Source organism: Cervus canadensis, chromosome 3, assembly GCF_019320065.1.
Source record: "Cervus canadensis isolate Bull #8, Minnesota chromosome 3, ASM1932006v1, whole genome shotgun sequence".
In the NCBI taxonomy this organism is placed as follows: Eukaryota; Metazoa; Chordata; class Mammalia; order Artiodactyla; family Cervidae; genus Cervus; species Cervus canadensis.
In genome coordinates, this window is record NC_057388.1 from 48,067,313 (window position 1) to 48,090,358 (window position 23,046).

Here is a 23,046-nt window from a genome sequence, read left to right on the forward strand (position 1 = left end):
TTCCATCAGTCACAGCACCTTCTCCGCACACTGCATAAATTTTTTTGTGTGTTTCAGCTGTGCTTTTCCTTTCTTGAAATGATGAAGTGTAACATGCCAAAAATGTTATTTTTCTTCCATCTTCAATATTAAAACGGCTATGTAAAAATTCATCACTTTTGATAAATTTTTTAATGCACGCTGAAACGATAGCTGTCACAATACAATCTAAAAAACTGTTTCGAATGAAGTTAAAGACAAATAACCACTACTAGGCCAGTCTTCATCCAGAGATATGGTGTATATATGATGGGACTGGAAAGGAATCCTTTATTGTGAGCTCCTTCCGGAGAACCAAATGATTAATTCCAGTAAGTAGTGTTCCCAATTTGACCAACTGAAAGCAATGAATGAACACTCAGTGAAAAGTGTCCAGAATTAGTCACAGAAAATGCATTATCTTCCATCAGGATAATGCAACTCGGCATGTTTCTTTGATGACCAGGTAAAAACAGTTACAGGTTGGCTGGGAAGTTCTGATTCATCAGCTGTATTCACCAGACCCTGGTGGCTCAGAGAGTAAAGTGTCTGCCTGCAATGTGGGAGACCTGGGTTCGATCCCTGGGTCAGGAAGAGCCCCTGGGGAAGGAAACAGCAACGCACTCCAGTATTCTTGCCTGGAGGCAAAGAGTCGGACATGACTGAGCAGCTTTGCTTTGCTTTGTTCACCAGACATTGCACTTTCAGATATCTGTTTATTTTGTTCTTTACAAAATTCTCTTAATGGAAAAAATTTCAATACCCTGGAATACCATAAAAGAAACCTGGTACAGTTCTTTGCTCAAAAAGATGAAAACTTTTGGGAAGATGGAATTATGAAGTTGCCTGGAAGATGGCAGAAGTTAGTGGAACAAAATGATGACTATGTTGTTCAATAAAATTCTTGGTGAAAATGAAAAATGTGTCTCTTATTTTTACTTAAAAGCCAAAGGAACTTTTTGGCCAACCCAATATTATGCTATAGAAAATAAGCAAGAATTATAATGATGTGATAACATTAGATTTAAAACAAGTTCCCCACAAATATAGCATCATCAGAGGTACTGGCAAAATAAACTGTATTAGTTAATCATCACTAACGTCTGAATCAAAGTTTAAAAGTTAAAACAAAGCAAAGCAAAACAAACAAAAAAAAAAACCACCCAGGAACTAAGGGGAGCCTAAATTTGAGTAATATTTATTTCTCGGATACTGCTGGTTTCCTGCCCTTTGTTTTAGCAGTCTCCTGTCATCACTGAACCAAGCAGAACACTGTGGTCATTAACAAAGAAGGTAGGTGGCTTTCTGACCCACTCCAGGAAGTCACCCTGGGGGAATTCCCAAATCTTTTCAGACAAAATCAAATGACCCATTTCTTATCTGGACAGGAATGAAGTGAAGCTTGTGATTAACCTGTAAAAACGAATCGAGGTTTTTTTCCAAGTCTGGTTTACTAATCAGAAGACGAAATCTGCTCTGCAAAAGAGTGCTTTAGAGAGAGGGTGACAGTGTGAAATACACGGGAGAAACAAGTATCCATCTAGGGAGTGAGTGCTTCTGTGGGTGTCACACTTCCCTGAGTTAAACCTGAGCCCCATTCCAGAGCCAGAGAGTCTACTGTGAATTCTGACCACCCATCTAGTGGCTGTATAATCTTGGACTGTTTACCTAAACTTTCTGTACTTCAGTTTCCTCACCTGTAAAATGGAGACAATAGTACTTACCTCAAAAAGTTATAGTGAGGAGTACATGATGTAAGGTACTTAGAAAAGTGTCAGGGCACAGGAAACTTCTGCATAAGTGTTAAAAAGTAATGACTAAAAGCATGAATTTCAGGGCTGTTTCCAGCATTTGAATTCCAGCCCTGCCAAGGTAGGTGACTTTGAGCAGGTGACTTTACTTTCTGTGTCTCCATTTTCTCTTCTGAAAAATTGAGATCAGATTTACCTCAATAGGGTTGTATAAGTATTAAGTGTCTTCATATAGGTAAAGTCCTGAGAACAGTGACTGGCATATAGGAAGCACTATAAAATGAATTTAGTTTCATTATTATTGCTGTTACTATTAATGTTATCTTAGGTTATAATTCAGTGCAAGATTTTTGAGACATTGATCCCTTCCAAGTCTCCTGCTTCTTTGACATTATTTCTCAGGCCCCTTGATTGCTTCCTTTTTTTGGTGGCTTTCCAAAAGAACAGTCATTCCACAAGGATGTATTATTGACCAACTGATCTCATCAGCCTATTCATTTTCCGTGGTAAAATGGAGCAAGACTCTATGGTCCTTTGTCCCCACCCCCAACCCCATGTACTCTGCCTATCTTTTGTCCTTGGAAAACTTTAGTCAAAGAATAAGTTTAATCAGAGAAATGAGAAACGTAGAAACAAAGGAAAACAGTCAAAGGCAACCAAATAATAATAGTATAGTCATTAAGCCAAGTCAAGGACCTTAAGTTCCTTCTCGAGGGCTATAGATAATATTTTGAGCCATATCCTGTAAGCTATCTTACAGATACTGAAACCCCAGGTGGAGAAGTTAACTACATGATGTCCAGACTGTACCCAGGACATGAGCAGCCACAATTCTGAGAACTGGCCTCAAAGAAATGAAACAAACCGACCCTGGAACTGAAGATTAACAGTACCTAAAACAATCAAGATGACACTGGTCAGACCATCTATGACCAATTGGAAGATGACTGTTAGAGATGAATGCTATTTCTGCATGTAGCCCCCTCCTTCTGTCTGTAAAGACTCTTGCTCCACTGGTTGCCAGCTGGGGGGAGTCAGCCTTTGGACAGATGTGCCCTCCCCCCATCCCCACCAGTTGCTGGCATCTAAAATACAGTAAACCTTCCTTTCCACCAACCTGGCCTGCTTATTGTCTTTTCAGCGGCAAGCAGCCAGACCCACCTCACTTTTTGGCAAGAGTGGCAATATCATGCCTTTAATATATTCATTATCACCTCTTAGGAAGATGGTTTCTAAAGCTGAACTGATAGCTTAGGACTCTCTGGGAGCTTTCCACCTTATCTGGACATGGATGTTCCTCAGACATTTCAGACTTCATGCAAAACAAAACTTATCTCTATTCCCTCAAAATGTCTTCCTCTTCTAAAGCTCTTGTCACAGTATCTTTGACTCCTCTGTCCCCTTGTCCTTCATATACAGTCACCAAATCCTACTGATTCTAATTCACAATAAATTTTGAATGCATCCTCTTCTCTCCATCTTTCCTGCCACTTCTCCAACTCACAGTTATAGCAGTCTTATAATGGGTCCTGCCACCTCCTAAAAACTTCTGAAATCAATACCATAGCTTATTCAGCATAAAAGGGAATGAAGTACAGATTTTTTTACAATGTGGATCTTGAAAACATTATGCTAAGTGATATATATGCTATATCAGGATAAATTGTGCTCCCCTCCAATTCATGTCCACCCAAAACCCATTAATGTGACCATGTTTGGAAATAAGGTCTTTGAAAATATAATCAAGTTAAGGTGAGGTCACAGGGAATTTGGGTGAGCCCTAATCCAATACAATTGATGTCCTTACAAGAAGAAGGGAATTTAGAGACAGAGACATTCAGAGACACGGACACACAGAAGAGAATACCTTGTAAACACAAAGGCAGAGATTAAACTGATGTATCTACTGCAAGCCAAGGAATGCCAAGAATTGCTAGAAACCACCAGAAGTTATAAGAAGACAGGGAAGGATTTTCCCCACAGACTTCTGAGGGAATTGGTACTGCTGATACTTTGATTCCAGACTTTAACCTCCAGGATGGTCAGAGAATAAATTTCTGTTGTTATAAACCACTCAATTTGTAGAAATTTGTTATGGTTGTCCTGAGAAACTAACATATATAGTGTGGATATACCACATTTTGTTTATCCATTCATCAGTTGAAGAACTTTTGGGTTGTTTACACTTTTTGGGTAATAGGAACAATGCTGCTATGAACATTTGTGTACATCTATGATCTATTTTGAATTAATTTTTTAGAAGATTTATTTTAAAATAATTTTATTTATTTATTTTTGTCTGTGCTTGGTCTTTGTTGCTGCCCAGACTATCCTCTAGTTGCAGTCCACAGGTTTCTCGTCAAGGTGGCTTATCTTGTTGCAGAGCACAGGCTCTAAAGCCTGTAGTTGCAGCAAGAGGACTCAGTAGTTGTGGATCCTGAACTCCAGAGCACAGGCTCAATAGTTGTGAACGGACTTATTTCCTCCACGGCATTTGGGATCATCCTGGATCAGGGATTGAACCTGTGTCTCCATATTGGCAGGTGGATTCTTTACCACAGAGCCACCAGGGAAGCCCTATTTTGAGTTAATTTTTGAAGAGACATGAGATTTTCAAAATTAGGCCTAGTTTTTTGGGTTTTTTTGGTTTGTTTGTTTTTTAACATGTGAATATTCTGTTGATCCAGCATCATTTGTTGAAGACAATCCTTCCTCCATTGAATTCCTCTTACACCTTTGTCAAAAAACATTTGGTCTTACTTACATAGGCCTATTTCTAGGTTCTGTGTTCTGTTCTGTTCTATTCCTTCTCCAATATGACACAATCTGATTATGTTAGTTACACAATAAGTCTTAAAACCATGTAGAATTACTCTTACTCTATACTTCTTTCTCAGAATTGTTTGAGCTATCTAGTTCCTTTGCCTTTCCACGTAAGTTTTAGATTAATCTTATCTATTGTTATAGTCTGTTCAGGCTGCTATAATAGAGCACCATAGACTGGGTGGTTTAATATAACAGAAATTTAGTTCTCACAGTTCTGGAGGCTGGGAAGTCCAAGACCAAGCTGCTGCCAGTTGCAGTGTCTGGTGAGAATGCACTCCCTGGTTCATAAAGAATCTTCTTGCTGTGTCCTCACATGACAGAAGGGGCAAGAGCATTCTCCGGGGTCTCTTTCATAAAGGCAGAAATCCCATTTGTGCCAGCTCTGCCCTCATGACCTAATCACCTCCCAAAGGCCCCACCTCCAAATAGCATAATTTGGGGATCAGGTTTCAACATATGAATTTTGGGAAGCAGGTGGTCCTGGGGGACACAAACATTTAGTCTATAGCATTTATATTTACAAAGAAATCTTGCCAGATAAATTCTCATTTTAAAAATCAATTATGTGTAGATGACTCCAAAATTTATATCTGTAAGACCAGCCTTTCTTTTGAGCTCCACAGCTAAACACACAACTACCAATCTGACAGCTACAAATAGTATTTATTTTGACTATGTTAATTTTGGGATGCTCATGTCAAGTTGATCCTTTGATCTTCTCTTATCTTAGTCAATGGCACCAAAAACCTTCTTTACAAGAGTTTGAGTACCTTTATATAGAAACATACACACACACACACACACACACCAGAACATGTCTTTTATCAATTTAAATATTTCAGTGTTCAATTGCTGTTAGAGTAAAATCTAAAAAATTCTTGCTTAAGGCCAACAAGGTCCTCTCATCACATACCCCTTCCTTCAAAGAAGCTCCAGCTTCAGGGCTTTCTGGTCCAAAGGCAATGAATAAGGAAAGTGAATGAGACACCGAGAGTGCAAAACAGAACTTACAGGGCCCTGAGAGTGAGTGTCTTAAATTTTGCTTCCTAGAGCCTTCAACTGCCCCACCCTAGTCCAGTCCTGGGTCCCAGCTTTTCCTGCCTTAGGGACTTTGTACTAGTCATCTCCATCAAGAAAGCTCTGCTCTCCCAATTCTTATGGTTAGCTCCTTCCTTGTCATTTATGACTCTGCTCTGGTCAACTACTCCATTTAAAAATGGGATGGGAGGGAGGCGGGAGCGGGGATCGGGATGGGGAACATATGTAAATCCATGGCTGGTTCATGTCAATGGCATGAATGTATGGCAAAAACCACTACAATATTGTAAAGTAATTAGCCTCCAACTAATAAAAATAAATGAAAATAAATAAATAAATAAAAATAAAATAATAAAAATAGTAGCTAAGATTTATTAATCTCTTACATTGAGCCTGACTCTATTCCAAGCTCATTACTTTATTTAATCCTCCAAACAACCCTATATGATGAGTACTATCATAATCCCCATTTTACAGATAAGAGAACTGACAGAAGAAGAAAGAGGTTAAATAACTGCCCAGGAGCACACAGCTCCCGGTAAAAAGTGTCTCGGCTGGGAAACAACCTAAATAACTTGATTTCAAAAACGGAGCACTTGTTTATTTCTTTGACTCACTTACAATCTGCAACGGTCCTGCTTGTTTACTTGCTTTCTGTCTTTCTTCATAGAATGTGAGTTCCATGAGGCAGCTTAGTTTGTCTTCCATGTTGTCTCCCCAAACTTGGTTATGCCTGACTGTGCTCAATGATCCAGAACATTTATGGAATGAATTCACTTAGAAAGGCTGATCTTGTCCCCAAATAACCACACTACTTAAAAATACTTTTCTGTGAAAATCTCTGAAGTAAGTAATTTAAAAATCTTAACACCAAAGACTCCCTAACGAAAAATCCACATGGATTGTAACGCGTCCTAAGAATGGCGCGTGGCTGTGCTGTGCTCAGTCGCTCAGTCTTGTCAGACACTTCGCAGGCCCAGGGACTGTAGCCCCCAGGCTCCTTTGTCCATGGGGGTTCTCCCACTCCAGTACTGGAGTGGCTTGCCATGCCCTCCTTCAGGGGATCTTCCCAACCCTGAAAGGATCGAACCCATATCTCCCTCGTTGCGGGCAGATTCCTTACCAGCTGAGCAACCAGGGAAGCCCTGCTGCCTGGCTACATTCTTTTAAAATTTTCTTTGGGTACATGCATGTGCCCTATTCATTGATAGGTCTATTTTGGCAAAGATAATCACTGTGTTACAAATATTTCATCTAGAAATTAGAGTAGATGCAGAAAAGTGAGTTTGGGCTGCTTTCACCTGCAGTTGTTTGTACTGCTTACTTTCTGAAAGTTTAAATCATTTCTTCTTCCCAGCTTGTCTGTTCCACTCTCTTGACGTCCCCTTTCTTGATCAATTCCTTTCAGGGTTCTATATTATTTATCTGTGAAAGTGTTCTGATGTCCTGAAGTTTCTAAATTTACGACGATATCGCGATCACAAGAAATTCAAAGGAAGAATTCTCCTGATTCCTTTGTCGGCTCCCATTTATCTGCTCGCTACTTGAATGGGAGGGTGACGCTCCTTGAGGAAATATTGTGGCCAACAGCATTGGCCAAGGGACGCACATTTGACAGCGGATTTGGGGGGGGGGGGCGCGGGTACTGGTGAAAGGAATGGGAGCAAAAGCCTACTTTTCGTGACATTGAAACCCCACTCCGCTCCTGCCACAAGTGGGGCATTCTTTAAACTGTAAGAACTTCATCAGGCAAATACCCTAAGAAGAAAGAATGGTAAGACTCCCGCCCTGGAAAAATATTAGCAGCACTGGCCAGAAGGTCAGGTCTGCCAGCCCGTCACGCTGGCCAGTTTTCCTCTCCCGAGGGTTTTATGACTGACAGAACGGGCTCAGGGCCGCGGCGCGCGCTCACGCGCCTGCGCTGGAGGGTCCACGGCCCCAGCGCTTGCGCGTCGCGCCTGCCTGCACAGCCTTTCCCGCGCAGGCCTACGCACTTCCCAGTGCGCAGGCGCAGATGGAGCCGGTAGGCAGGCAGTCGGCCAGTGCCGTGCGGAGAGGGCCGGGTGGCATGGCGGCGGCCCCCCTACGCGCTCTAGCAGTGGCCGGTGGAGGCGAGAGTAGCGAGAGTGAGGATGACGGCTGGGAGATTGGGTATCTCGACCGGACAGCTCAGGTAGCAAAGGAGGCCTTGTCTTGGCCGCACCTCGATCGGCCTTCCCTGGCCATGAAACCTCTTACTTCCTTGCCTGTGTTTCCCTAAACTTTCTTTTTTTTTTTTTCCAGCATGAATACAGGCTTTTGGACTCCAAACAGACTCGCAGTTTCCCTCTCATTTCCCTACTGTGTTTTCCATCAAATATGCCTTTTTAGGTTGTCAATATGGCTCTTCACTTGGGTTTGAACCCCTCATTACCCATTCCCTCTAAAGATCCCTTTTTAGTTATGAATTAGACACAAATTTTGTATTTTGCCTACCCCCCCTGCCGCCCCGCCTCTAAAGTGATGTACCTAAAACCAATCGTTATTGTTTCCCAATGCAGTGGGAATGAAAATATGTATAACAAGAAATTTTTTTTTTTAATTTTTGCTTTCTTAGAAATTAAAAGGACCGTTACCTGTTGAAGAAAGGCAGGAAACATTTAAGAAGGCTTTGACCACAGGCAATATTTCATTGGTCGAGGAGCTCCTAGATTCTGGTGAGAGTCAAGGGATGGTTTCAAACGTCGCACAGTTGTTTCAATTCACAGGGATTCCGTGTTTTAAAAGATTTGAGTTGGTTTTATAATGGAAGCACAGTGAATGTTAGTCATATCAAGTGTCCTGCATATCTTACTTGACTCTGAGTTCTCTATGCCTTTTTTTTTTTCTCTAATACAAATTTGGAATGCTACTGCTGATTACCTTCCATCAGTTCTTCCACTTCCTTCGAAAGGTCTACTCTGACTAATCCTACCCCTCTTTGATAATCTTGACTCACTTTTTCTCAACATTTATCTGTCTATAATTTTGATTGTGTGTTTCTCAAGAGTTGTTCCCAGTTATGTACATTTTAGTTAAAGTCTTGGCCTGTGTTGGTTGTGTCAGTGTGTGAATGAGAACAAAGTAGGAATCTATCTGGATACCTTTTCCTGCCTAGCGCCTGTTCGGTGTGCTTCTTTGGGAAAGTCATTTAAACTTCCAGAGCATCTGTTTCTCTATAAAACTTAATTATGTCTTGGGTCCCATGACATTTTTCTGTTTGCTAAATATTTTTTTTTAATTACCTTGACATGGAAGTGTGAATTGTTGATATTGACTGAAATTAATCAAAGGAGTAATAAGCATCCATTGTCTGCTTGTAAATGTAAAACATTCCCACACAAAATTGTATATAGCAAAATGTTTTTCTTCTATGCTAGAGATGCATGGTTTAATGGAAAGTAAATCATTTGGGAAACAGTACAGTTCTGGGTTTGATTACTAGCCTGCCACTTGGCTCTGTAATCCTGACCAAGTTAGGAAAACTTCTAAGCTTCAATGTCCCCATATTCAAAAGCAAGATGCATTGTATCAAAGGGTTTTTATTTTTTTGTGGGGGAGGAGAGATTAAAATGAGAGAGTATATACAAGTCTTAGAACATATAGGCATTATATAAATATTAACTGTTGTAACGAGTAAAGATTGTGTGACTTTATGGACAGTGGAATTTGAGTTCATAGGTAAAGAATTAAATAAAATTTGAATAATTGAAAGAGGTCTATTACTAGGATATGAACACATGCAGGAGTGTGCATAGTGTTGGATGGGATGGAATAGGCAGAAATTTCTTTTAGAAAAGAGAGCTTGTCTTGGGAGTAGTGGGACTAGATGCAGTGAAGTGAAGGAGTCTCTTGAAAGGACTTGAAAAGAGCCTTGTCAACCTTTTAAAATTTGTCTTTAATTACAAAAAATTTTAAGTTCCTTCTAAAACACCAATAACAAATAGGTATAAGTAGAAGAATACCTTTGTCCCCACTTTCACCCCTACTATCCTCAACATGAATCAGCCATAGGTATACATGAAGAAGTCTCACTCACTTTAACGTGTAACTCCTGTTTTAGTATCTCCTGATTTCCTCACAGAGGTCATCATTTAACACTTTAAAAAATATTTTTAATTTTTTGCCATAGTCATACATATTTCTGTACGAGTTGGAAATCTTAATAAAAAATGAAAGCTCCTTTTGAGTCAACCATTTTTAGTAGTCCAAAGATACCTCTGGTTTTTGCTTTTCTGCTACGCACTAACATTTTTACTTCTCTTTAAATTATTAAGTATTTTGGACACTCAAAAATGTATGGAGACTTAACTTTTTCCCCCTGGAGATTAGCATTCTCCTATAGTTGGTATTTTTTATTCCTATGCATGTCTTTATACTTTTACCATATGTGTATATATCCACAAACTATATAGTGTTATTTTGAATGTTTTTTTGTGAGCTATATACAAATATCTTGTGTCAATTCTTTTAAACTTACCTTTTTGCACTTATGCTTAGAACATCATGTGTTTAATAATTTACTTTTTTGAGTTTAGAGGTGATGATTACTAAGAATTTTTATTCTAAAATGCCACATTTGCTTATCTTTATCTTCACATCTTTTCCTTTTTACTCTTGCTGTCACAGTTTGAGCAGTAATGTCAATAAGGAAAGAATAATGAGAAAACAACATGATCTTTTCTCTGATCTTATTCATATGCTTTCAGTTGCAGCAGTTTAAAGAGAAAAATTTGTTAGAGAAGACAAGTTGGGACAGCAGTATATTGTTTATAGAATACTTAGACAGTTCTCTGATGTTTTCTCCAAGGAATTATCATGTACCTTGTATCAGTTGAAGTTAGACAACTGGGAATTTGACAAATAATCTTTCAGCACCTTAGTGTTCCTACAGAAAAATACTGAGTCTTCACAGAAATAAAGTGAGTCCTCCCTAACAAGTTTGCTTTCTTCAGTGATATGACCTTTTGCAGATGAAACACTTTATAGCCAGACTACAAAACCTGTCAAATATAAGGTATTAAGGGAAGGCTGTATTCAGTGGTGTTTCATATGCAAGTTTTCCTTCTTTGAAATAGAAAGATATTCTACTTTCTTTCTTTTCTTAAAAATTAGCAGATATTTCTTAGGTTCAAGAGAGACTTCACCATTTAAATATTGATCTCTTCATATAGCAAAGGCTTTACATAAATTTAATAGATTATGTTCACTACCTCATTATAACTTTGTCTTTGTGTCATGTCTTCTATGCTCCTCCCCAGTCTTAGATCCAAACCTAGATTAGTTCACCAGTTTTTTTATGTGACTAAACCAATCAGTGATATTGGGGAAAATTAGATGACTTCATGGACGTGTACCATTAATGACTGATTTGAGGGTTTTAAGGGCAGCTGGCTCTCTCTCATCCTTTCTTAACAGTTATCCTCCATCTCTTCCTGTCTCACTCTGGATGGTGGCTATCTAAAACTTTATGCTACTTCTCAGGCCTGATATCTCATCTGTGCTTCTTCTTACTCTAGCTCATTCTTTCATTCATTTGTCCAAAGCAAACTTGATAGTTATTTTCTTTTTTTTATGTCACTGTTTATTTTTAATGCCAGAAAAGTATTCCTGATGCAATTTTAATATTTTATTAAGGCATTAACTTTCATATTATGAGTTGTATCCAAGGTTTTAATATTTTTTAATTAATTTATTTTTTAATTGAAGATAATTGCTTTATAGAATTTTGTTGTTTTTTGTCAAACCTCAACATGAATCAGCCATGGGTATACATATATCCTCTCCCTTTTGAACCCCTCTCCCATCTCTCCCCATCCTGCCCCTCTCAGTTGATACAGAGCCCCTTTTTGAGTTTCCTGAGCCATACGGCAAATTCCCGTTGGCTGTCTATTTTACATATGGTAATATAAGTTTCCATGTTACTCTTTTCATACATCTCACCCTCTCCTCCCTTCTCCCCATGCCTGTAAGTCTATCCTCTATGTCTGTTTCTCCATTTGTACCCTGTAAATTAATTCCTCAGTACCATTTTTCTAGATTCTGTATATGTGTTAGAATACGATATTTATCTCTTTCTGACTTAACTTCACTCTGTATAATAGGTTCTAGGTTCATCCACTTCATTAGAACTGACTCAAATCTGTTCCTTTTTATGGCTGAGTAATATTCCTTTGTGAATATTACTACAACTTTTTTACCCATTCATCTGTCGATGGACAGCTAGGTTGCTTCCATGTTCTAGGTATTGTAAATAGTGCTGCAGTGAACAATGGGATACATGTGTCTTTTTCAATTTTGGTTTCCCCAGGGTATATGCCTTGGAGTGAGATTGGTTGGCCATATGGTGGCTTTATTCCTAGTTTTTTAAGGAATCTCCATACCATCTTCTGTAGTGATTGTATCACTTTACATTCCCACCAACAGTGCAAGAGCATTCCCTTTTCTCCACACCCTCTCCAGAAGTTATTGTTTGTAGACTTTTTGATGATGGCCATTCTGACCTGTGTGAGGTGATATCTCATTGTAGTTTTGATTTGCATTTCTCTAATAATTAGAAATGCTGAGCATCTTTTCATGTGTTTGTTAGCCATTTGTATGTCTTCTTTGGAGAAATGTACATTTAAGTCTTTTTCCCACTTTTTGATTGTGTTGTTTGTTTCTCTGGCATTGAGTTGTATGAGCTGATTATATATTTTGGAAATAAATCCTTTGTCAGTTGTTTCATTTGCTATTATTTTTTCCCATTCAAAGGGTTGTCTTTTCACCTTGCTTATAGTTTCCTTTGTTGTGCAAAAGTTTTGAAGTTTAATCAGGTCCCACTTGTTTACTTTTGTTTTTATTTCCATTACTCCAGGAGGTGAGTCATAGAGGATCTTTCTTTGATTTATGTCATTGAGTGTTCTGCCTATGTTTTCCTCTAAGAGTTTTATAGTTTCTGGTGTTACATTTAGGCCTTTAATCCATTTTTAATTTATCTTTGTGTATGGTGTTAGGAAGTGTTCTAATTTCATTCTTTTACATGTAGCTGTCCAGTTTTCCCAGCACCATTTATTGAAGAGGCTGTCTTTGCCCCTTTGTATACTCTTGCCTCCTTTGTCAAAAATAAGGTACCCATAGGTGCATGGGTTTTTTTCTGGGCTTTCTATCTTGTTCCATTGGTCTGTATTTCTGTTTTTGGGTCAGTACCATACTGTCTTGATGACTGTAGCTTAATCTGATGTCAGGGACATTGATTCCCCCAGCTCCATTTTTCTTTCTCAAGACTGCTTTGGCTATTTGGGGTCTTTTGTGTTTCCATATGAATTGTGAAATTTTTTGTCTAGTTCTGTGAAAAACGTCATTGGTAATTTGATAGGGATCGCATTGAATCTGTAGATTGTATTTGATAGTATAGTTGTTTTCACAATATTGATTCTTACTACCCAGGAACATGGAATATCTCTCCATCTATTTATGTTGTCTTTGATCTCTTTCAGTAGTGTCTTATAAATTTCTGTGTACAGTTCTTTTGTCTCCTTAGGTAAGTTTATTCCTAGCTATTTTATTCTTTTTGTTGCAATAGTGAATGGGATTGATTCCTTAATTTCTCTTTCTGATTTTCATTGTTAGTATATAGAAATACAAGTGATTTCTGTGTATTGATTATGTATCCTGCAACATTGCTAAATTCACTGATTAGCTCTAGTAATTTCCTCATATTTTCCTTAGGGTTTTCTGTGTACAGTATGATGTCATCTTCAAACAGTGAGAGCTTTACTTCTTTTCTGAGCTGGATTCCTTTTATTTCTTTTTCTTCTCTGGTGGCTATAGCTAGGACTTCCAGAACTATGTTGAATAATAGGGGTGAAAGTGGATACACTTGACTTGTACCTGATCTTAGGGGGAATGCTTTCAGTTTTTCATCATTGAGAATAATGTTTGCTGTAGGCTTATCACATATGGCCTTTACTATGTTGAGGTAGGTTTCTTCTGTGCCCATATTTTGAAGAGTTTTAATCATAAATGGGTGCCGAATTTTGTCAAAGGCTTTTCCTGCATCTATTGAGATTATTATATGGTTTTTATCTTTCAGTTTGTTAATATGGTATATCACATTGATTGATTTGCATATATTGAAGAATCCTTGCATCCCTGGAATAAACCCAACTTGATCATGGTGTATGAACTTTTTGATGTGTTGCTGAATTCTGTTTGCTAAAATTTTGTTGAGGAGTTTTGCATCTGTGTTCATCAGTGATATTGACCTGTAATTTTCTTTTTTGTGTGTTGTCTTTGTCTGGTTTTGGTATCAGGGTGATGGTGGCCTCATAGAATGAGTTTGGAAGTGTTCCTTCCTCTGTAATTTTTTGAAAGAGTTTTAGAAGGATAAGCATTAGCTCTTCTCTAAGTGTTTGGTAGAATTCTCTTGTGAAGCCATCTGGTCCTGGGCTTTTGATTTTTGGAATGTATTTTATCACACTTCAGTTTCAGTGCTTGTAATTGGGTTGTTCATAATTTGTATTTCTTCCTGGTTCAGTCTTGGAAGATTGAACTTTTCTAAGAATCTGTCCATTTCTTCCAGGTTATGCATTTTATTGCCTTATACTTGTTCATAATACTCTCTTATAATCCTTTGTATATCTGCATTGTTTGTTGTAACCTCTCCTGTTTCAATTCTAATTTTGTTGATTTGATTCTTCTCTTTTTTCTTGATGAGTCTGGCTAAAGGCTTGTAAATTTGGTTTATCTTCTCAAAGAACCAGCTTTTGGTTTTATTAATCTTTACTATTGTTTCTTTCATTTTTTAAAAAAATTTACTTCTGCTCGGATCTTTATGATTTATTTCTTTCTACTAATTTTGGGGGTTTTTTTGTTCTTCTTTTTCCAGTTGTTTTAGGTGCAAAGTTAGGTTATCTATTCGATGTTTTTTGTTGTTGTTGTTTCTTGAGGTAGGATTGTATTACTATAAACTTCCTTCTTAGAACTGCTTTTGCTGCATCCCATAGGTTTTGAGTTGTCATGTTTTCATTGTTGTTTGTTTCTAGAAATTTTTTGATTTCCCTTTTGATTTCTTCAGTAACCTGTTGATTATTTAGAAATGTGCTGTTTAATCTCCATGTGTTTGTGTTCTTACAGTTTTTTTCTTGTAATTGATATCTAGTCTCATAGCATTGTGGTTGGAGAAGATGCTTGATATGATTTCAATTTTCTTAAATTTACTGAGGTTTGGTTTGTGACCCAAGATGTGGTTTATCCTGGAGAATGTTCCATATGCACTTGAGAAGAAGGTGTATTCTTCTGCTTTTGGATAGAATGTCCTGAGATATCAATGAGATCCAGCTTATCTAATGTATCATTTAAGACTTGTGTTTCTTTATTAATTTTCTGTTTGATGATCTGTCCATTGGTGTGAGTGGGGTGTTAAAGTCTCCTACTATTATTGTGTTACTGTCAGTTTCTCCTTTTATGTCTGTTAGTGTTTGTCTTATGTATTTAGGTGCTCCTATGCTGGGTGCGTGCTGCTGCTGCTGCTAAGTCGCTTCGGTCGGGTACTTAAAATTGTTATGTCTTCCTCTTGGATTGATCCCTTGATCATTATGCAATGTCCTTCCTTATGTCTTGTAATATTCTTTATTTTAAGGTCTACTTTGTCTGATATGAGGATTGCTACTCCAGCTTTCTTTTGCTTGCCATTTGCATGGACTATATTTTTCTGTCCTCTCACTTTCAGTCTATATGTGTCTTGAAGTCTGAAGTGGGTTTCTTGTAGACAGCATATATATGGGTCTTGTTTTTGTATCCATTCATCCAGTCTCTGTCTTTTGGTTGGAGCATTTAATCCATTTACATTTAAAGTAATTATTGATATATATGTTCCAGTGCAATTTTCTTTAATTGTTTGGGGTTGATTTTGTAGATCTTTTTCTTCTCTTGTTTTTCTTGACTATATATAAGCCCCTTTAACATTTGTTATAAAGCTGGTTTGGTGGTACTGAATTCTCTTAAGTTTTGCTTGTCTGAAAAGCCTTTTATTTCTCGATCAATTTTGAATGAGATCCTTGCTGGGTACAGTAATCTTGGTTGTAGATTTTTCCCTCTCAGTAGTTTAAATATATCCTGCCATTCTCTTCTGGCCTACAGAGTTTCTACTGAAAGATCAGCTGTTAAATGTATGGGGTTTCCCTTGTATGTTACTTGTTGCTTTTCCCTTGCTGCTTTTAATATTCTTTCTTTGTGTTTAGTCTCTGTTAATTTGATTAGTAAGTGTCTTGGCATGTTTCTCCTTGGGTTTATCCTGTATGGGACTTTGTGCCTCTTGAACTTGATTATTTCCTTTTCCATGTTGGGGACATTTTCAACTATAATCTCTTCAAAAATTTCCCATACCCTTTCTTTTTCTCCTCTTCTTCTGGGACTCCTATAATTGAGATGTTGGTGCATTTGATATTGTCCCGTAGGACTCTGAGCCTGTCCTCACTTCTTTTCATTGTTTTTACTTTATTCTGCTCTTCAGAAGTTATTTCCACCATTTTATCTTCCAGCTCACTGATTGTTCTTCTGCTTTGATATTCTGCTATTCATTCCTTCTAGAGTATTTTTAATTTCAGTAATTGTGTTGTTTGTCTCTGTATGTTTATTCTTTAATTCTTCTAGGTCTTTGTTAATTGATTCTTGCATTTTCTCCATTATGTTTTCAAGGTTTTTGATCATCTTTACTATCATTATTCTGAATTCTTCTTCAGGTAGTTTGCCTATTTCCTCTTCATTTATTTGGACTTATGTGTTTCTAGTTTGTTCCTTCATTTGTGTAGTATTTCTCTGTCTTTTCATTATTTTTTTTAAAGCTATTGTGTTTGAGGTCTCCTTTTCCCAGGCTTCAAGGCTGAATTCTTTCTTCCATTTGGTTTCTGCCCTCCTAAGGTCGGTCCAGTGGTTTGTGTAAGTTTGTATAGGGTGAGATTTGTGCTGAGTTTTTTTGTTTGTTTGTTTTTCCTCTGATAGCCATGGCCGAGTTAGGTGTTAATCCTGTTTGCTGATGATTGGGTTTGTATTTTTGTTTTGTTTGTTGTTTAGATGAGGTGTCCTACACAGGGTGGTTGGGTGATGCTGGCTGTTGTATTCAAATGGTTTCCTCTGTGTGAATTCTAACTATTTGATACTCCATAGAGTTAGTTCTCTGGTAGTCTAGGGTCTTGGAGTCAGTGCTCCTACTCCAAAGACTCAGGGCTTGATCTCTGAAAAGTTCTGCTCCATGGTTTAAATTCTGTTCTTGGGCCTTCTCAAGAGTCTTTCCACCTCTTAGCTCTGCTTCTTACTGTGTTGTTTCCAGTTATGATAGTTGTTCCAGTTAGATGGACAGAAGGCTTCTGACAGCATTAGATTCATGTTCCATCCTCTCAGCAATTACAGCTGAAAAAATGTACCCCTTCCTCAAAAGTTTTAAGCGAAGAATCTCATAGTTATTTTCTATTTGTTTTTTTCTAACACTCCTCTTCCTCAAAGTAATTTTACATTCCACTAACCCTGCCTTTGAATTATCCTTTTGTATTCCTTCTCTTTCTCAACTGCCCTTGCTCTGACTTTTGCTTGGACTTCTAGCCTCATTACCAGGTCTCCCTGCCTCCTATCCCACTCTCAGCAGAGGTACCTAAATTGTCTTTTTATAATACAGTTGTAATAATGTAAATCTCTGGATCACAAAGTACAGTCTACATTTCTTAACAGAGCTTTCATAATCAAACCCTAACCTACCTTTTTACCCTCATGTTTGGCCAGTAACCCATGGTTAAATTTTGCATTTGGAAGGAAGTTAAGAGAGTTTTAATAAGGAGTATTTTTGATATTTGCCACCATAGACATGTGTGATAATATTCTAACTAAAAAGACACTTTACATCTGTGAAACTTCCCAACTGCCATAGAAAGGAAAAGGTAGCATGTAAAAACCTGTCCTAATATAGATAACATATTATATGAAAACACGCTTCCCTGGTAGCTCAGTGGTAAAGAATCCACCCACTAATGCAGGAGATGTGGGAGACGTGGGTTCAATCTCTGGGTCAGGAATATCCCCTGGAGAAGGAAATGGCAGCCCACTCCATATTCTTGCCTGGAAAATCCCATGGACAGAGGATCCTGGAAAGCTACAGTCCATGGGGTTGCAAAGAGTCAGAAACCACTGAGCAGCTGAACAACAAATATATGAAAAATATATTTGACAGATCCAGTCTCTTGAAACATAGTGACATGGAAGTGAACTGTAGCAAAAGTGAAGTTAGCTATTTTATTATAGTTCACATATAATTATTTTCTATTTTTCTTAAACCATTATTAGCAAGAAACTCCCTTCCATTGTGAAGTACATGGTGTATGTCACTGTGTGCAGTACTTTTAACATATTAATGTGACTGGGATTTGTTTGCTTGTTTTGGTGAAGGAGGCTTTTAAAAGCTTGTTTTTGAATTGACAGGCATCAGTGTCGACACCAGCTTTCAGTATGGGTGGACTTCCCTGATGTATGCTGCAAGTGTTTCCAACGTGGAGCTGGTTCGGGTCCTTCTGGACAGAGGTGCTAATGCAAGCTTTGATAAGGGTAAGATGTCTTAAATATTTAAAATATGTGAGCATTTACTTTGTATACTTATCTGTTTAGAAACCAAATTATATTCTCTTTGGGGTCGTGATATATACTTTTTCCATGCTCTATTTTCATATATTCGCTTCAAAATAAAAACATGGCTCTTAAAAAATCATAACAAGGGTAAAATGTTTGAGGTAACTGATTATTTTTACTGTGTTTTTCTTGATCCCCAAACAACTATTATGCAAAGTGAAAAAAACTTAGAGGAGTTTTTAAAAAAAAAATCTTCCTGTTAGTTACATAAACAGAAAACCAAATTAGAAACCATAGATATTTTGAAAAACCTTCTTTCCAAAGAGGTAGATTCCATTTATATTACCATTATAACTGGTTGTGTTATTAATATGTACCTTTAAAATCTGTGCTAGAGAGTTTTGGTTATTTTTACAGTAAAACACAGTGAAAGAAAACATTGAAAAACTGATAACTTAGTGGAAAATTGTTTGAAAATCAGTCTTTTGAATTTAAAACTCAATTCTGAATTATATCACTTAAAAATTGTTTCAAAGATAATTAATAAATCCATTTCTTTATTTGTTATTGAATAATTTCTACTCATTATTGCTTTGAATAAGAGTGTATGTGCAAATCTTATTTAATTATTATATTGAATATTTTTACATGTTTATAATAGATTTACTTTTTAATTCAGATATAGTTTTCATGTGAGAATTTTCAAATTAACTTTGTACTGCATTTGATATTTGTAAGATTATTTCTAGTCTGTTGTCTCATTTATATATTTTATATAATTTCATGTCAGCAATAGTTTTATGTTTAATCTGTTGCTGTGGTAGGTTTTTCTTTTTATTATGTCATTTAAAATATCATTTAATGAAACCTATACTTAAATTTTTGAAAGTGTAAAATGTTCTGCCCAAAAAATCGATCAGTAGTTTTCTTTCTTTGCTTTCTGTAAACAGAGAATACCTTACAGTTATAAAACATATTTTACCCAGCATGTCAACATAAATTATTTTATGTATCTCATAGGCCCACTCAGGTAGAGGGCAGACATTAGCTTCTCAACTGTAAGTTAAATCTACTAAGAGACTAAGATATCACTGAAGTCATAGTTTATCAGTGACAGAACTGGGACCAGAATCTAGATTTCTATGTTTGGTCAATAATGAACCACAAATATAAACCATGGCTGGCATGACTTAGTTTAAGTTCCCCAGTTCTTACTTGAGAATTATTTTTTGTCTTTTAATTAGCCCTGATCTCCATTGATGCCATAGGAGCCAAGGGAAGAAGAGTTTTAGGAAATGGGATGAGCTGAGAGGGATCAAGTAGGCAAGGACTAAAAAGAAACCAATAGGTGTAGCAGTTGGGACATCTTCAGTAGGAGGGATTGGGCGTAAGCCAGAGCTCAGTGAGTTGTTAAATGAGTGAGAAGCAAAGAAGTGAAATCAGAGAATATCAATCATTGTTTTTTATCCATGTGTTCAAGGCAAATTTTAATCAACCAAAAACTGTTCAGTTCCAGGTGGTAAATCTGCACAGAGCCCATGCTCTGAACCACTTTCCTATTCTCTTGAAGAAATGAGAATAGGGAAAGGAAATTAGTAAATGAATTGTAGATATACTTTGGAAATTTCATCCCTCATCTCATTTTTAGATGAAGGAATACAAAATTACCTGTTAAGAACAAGAGATTTGGGAATAAGTTACAGAAGTTTAAGAATGTGATAAATATTTAGAATGTTTTGAATGATAAAAGAAGTCAGCTAGTTACGATTTCTGATGTGTGCGGGGTTTTCCTCACTTTTCCTTTCATTATAGATAAGCAAACTGTTTTGATTACTGCATGTTCTGCTCGTGGCTCAGAGGAAAAGATCTTGAAGTGTGTAGAGCTACTACTTTCAAGAAATGCTGATCCAAATGTCGCTTGTAGGTAAGAATCTTACCGTTTGTTCAAAAATGATGAAGATATACTTTTCTTTGATTATCAGTCTTTTCTTTGTTAAACATTTGACAGCATGATTTTTTAAAAATCATAACCAATGTGTGTTTACTTGGCCATGTAACTGATGAGTAAAAATAGGTCATAAGGTCATGATTCCAATTGTATAAGAATATCAAAGGACAGGTATATCATCAAAAGTAGTCTTTTATATTTTAATTTTAAAAGAATGTCCTAAGAAGTTGATGAGAGAGGAAGAAAGACAATTATTAACTGTATCACTTTCCTTTGACTTACACACTCAAAAGAATATGATAATTGAGCTATAATAGTAAAGCCTCTTAGCATTCTCTTTATAAACACTTATCAACAGAAGTCTGTTTCGGTGTGTAAAGTAGCATGGAAGCCCTTCTGTATTCTGTGGATATAATGAAAATGACAGTCTTAGCCTGTATTTAATATGAAAAAAAGAAAAAGAATTTTACCTGTATTACAGACAGGAAGATAATTCTAGATCTTAAAATGGAAGTGATTCACTAGTCAAATGTACCACTTGGTTCTAGTTGCACTAAAGGTGAAGAGAAGAATGAAAATTAAGAGGAAGCTGTTGAGTTCCCTTTGTTGTTCAGTCACTCAGTCCTGCTGGTTTCCAGCCCCATGAATTGCAGCATGCCAGGCTTCCCTATCTTTCACCATCTCCTGGAGTTTGCTCAAACTCATATCCATTGAGCCAGTGATGCCATCCAAGCATCTTATCCTCTGTTGCCCCCTTCTCCTCCTGCCTTCAATCATTCCCAGTGTCAGAGTCAGCTCTGCGCATCAGGTAGCCAAAGTATTGGAGCTTCAGCTTCAGCCTCAGTCCTTCCAATGAATATTCAGGGTTGATTTCCTTTAGGATTTACTGGTTTGATCTCCTTGCAGTTCAAGGGACTCTCAAGAGTCTTCCCCAGCACCACAGTTTGAAGGCATCAATTCTTCAGTGCTCAGCCTTCTTTATTGTCCAGCTTTCACATCCATACATGACTACTAGAAAAACCATAGCTTTGACTATATGAACCTTTGTCAGGAAGTAATGTCTCTGCTTTTTATTATGCTATGTAGGTTTGTCATTGCTTTTCTTCCAAGGAGCTAGCAAGTTTTTAATTTCATGAGTAGTCACCGTTAACAGTGATTTTGGAGCCCAAGAAAATAAAGTCTGTCACTGTTTTCATTGTTTCCCCATCTATTTGCCATGAAATGATGGGTCCAAATACCATGATTTGAATTCAGTTTTCTGAATGTTGAGTTTTAAGCCAGCTTTTTCAGTCTCCTCTTTCACCTTCATCAAGAGGCTCTTTAGTTCCTCTTCGCTTTCTGCCATAAGGGTGGTGTCATCTGCATAGCTGAGGTTATTGATATTTCTCCTGGCATTCTTGATTCTAGCTAGTGCTTTATCTGGCCCGGCATTTCACATATGTGCTCTGCATGTAAGTTAAATAAGCAGGGTGACAATATACAGCCTTGATGTACTCCTTTCCCAATTTGGAACCAGTCTGTTGTTCCATGTCCAGTTCTAACTGTTGCTTCTTGACCTGCATACAGACTTCTCAGGAGGCAGGTCTGGTATTCTCACCTCTTTAAGAATCCTCTACAGTTTGTTGTGATTTACACAGTCAAAGGCTTTAGCATATTCAGTGAAGCAGAAGTAGATGTTTTTCTGGAATTCTCTAGCTTTTCCTATGATCCAGCAGATGTTTGCAATTTGGTATCTGATTCTTCTGCCTTTTCTAAATCCAGCTTGTATATTGGGAAGTTCTTCATTCACATACTATTGAAGCCTAGCTTGAAGGATTTTGAGTATTACTTTGCTAGCATGTGAAATGAGCTTAGTTGTACAGTAGTTTGAACATTCTTTGGCATTGCGCTTCTTTGGGACTGGAATGAAAACTGACCTTTTCCAGTCCTGTGGCCATGGCAGAGTTTTCCAAATTTGCTGGCGTATTGAATGCAGCTCTTTCACAGCAGCATCTTTTAGAATTTGAAATAGCTCAGCTGGAATTCCATCACCTCCACTCACTTTGTTCATAGTGCTGTTTCCTAAGGCCCACATGACTTCACACTCCAGGATGTCTGGCTCTAGGTGAGTGATAACCATTCTACCATTGTGGTTATCCAGGTCATTAAGATCTTTTTTGTATAGTTCTGTCTATTCTTGTCACCTCTTCTTAATATCTTCTGCTTCTGATAGGTCCTTAGCATTTCTGTCCTTTATTCTGCCCATCTTTACATGAAATATTCCTTTTGTATATTTAATTTTCTTGAAGAAATCTCTAGTCTTTCCCATTCTATTGTTTTCCTTTATTTCTTTGCATTGTTCACTTAAAAGGATTTCTTATCTCTCCTTGCTGTTGTCCGGAACTCTGCATTCAGATTGGTATGTCTTTCCTTTTCTCCTTTGCTTTTTGCTTCTCTTCTTTTCTCAGCTATTTGTAAGGCCTCCTCAAACAACCATTTTGTCTTTTTGTATTTATTTCTCTTGGGGATGGTTTTGATCACTGCCTCCTGTACAGTGTTACAGACCTCTGTCCATAGTTGGTCTGGCACTCTTGTCTATCATATCTGATCCCTTGAATCTGTTTGTCACTTCCACTGTATAATCACTGATTTGATTTAGGTCATACCTGAATGACCTTGTGGTTTTCCCTACTTTATTCAATTTAAGTCTGAATTTTGCAATAAGAAGTTCATGATCTGAGCCACAGTCAGCTCCCAGTCTTGTTTTTGCTGACTATATAGAGTTTCTCCATCTTTGGCTACAAAGAATATAATCAGTCTGATTTCAGTATTGACAACTGGTGATGTCCACATGTACAGTTGTCTCTTGTGATG

The 23,046-nt window shown here is 37.4% G+C and overlaps 1 protein-coding gene across 4 annotated transcripts in view; it reads left to right on the forward strand.

The window, feature by feature from the left end:
* Positions 1-7,648: 7,648 nt before the first annotated feature.
* ASZ1 (ankyrin repeat, SAM and basic leucine zipper domain containing 1) overlaps positions 7,649-23,046 on the forward strand; it is a 72,855-nt gene continuing 57,457 nt past the window's right edge. For all 4 annotated transcript variants that reach the window (XM_043463111.1, XM_043463112.1, XM_043463110.1 and 1 more), the window contains exons 1-4: positions 7,649-7,806; positions 8,230-8,329; positions 18,102-18,224; positions 20,058-20,169. In XM_043463111.1, the coding sequence (XP_043319046.1) occupies positions 7,702-7,806; positions 8,230-8,329; positions 18,102-18,224; positions 20,058-20,169 (440 nt within the window). In that variant the 5' untranslated portion in view covers positions 7,649-7,701. The remainder of the gene's footprint in view (positions 7,807-8,229; positions 8,330-18,101; positions 18,225-20,057; positions 20,170-23,046) is intronic.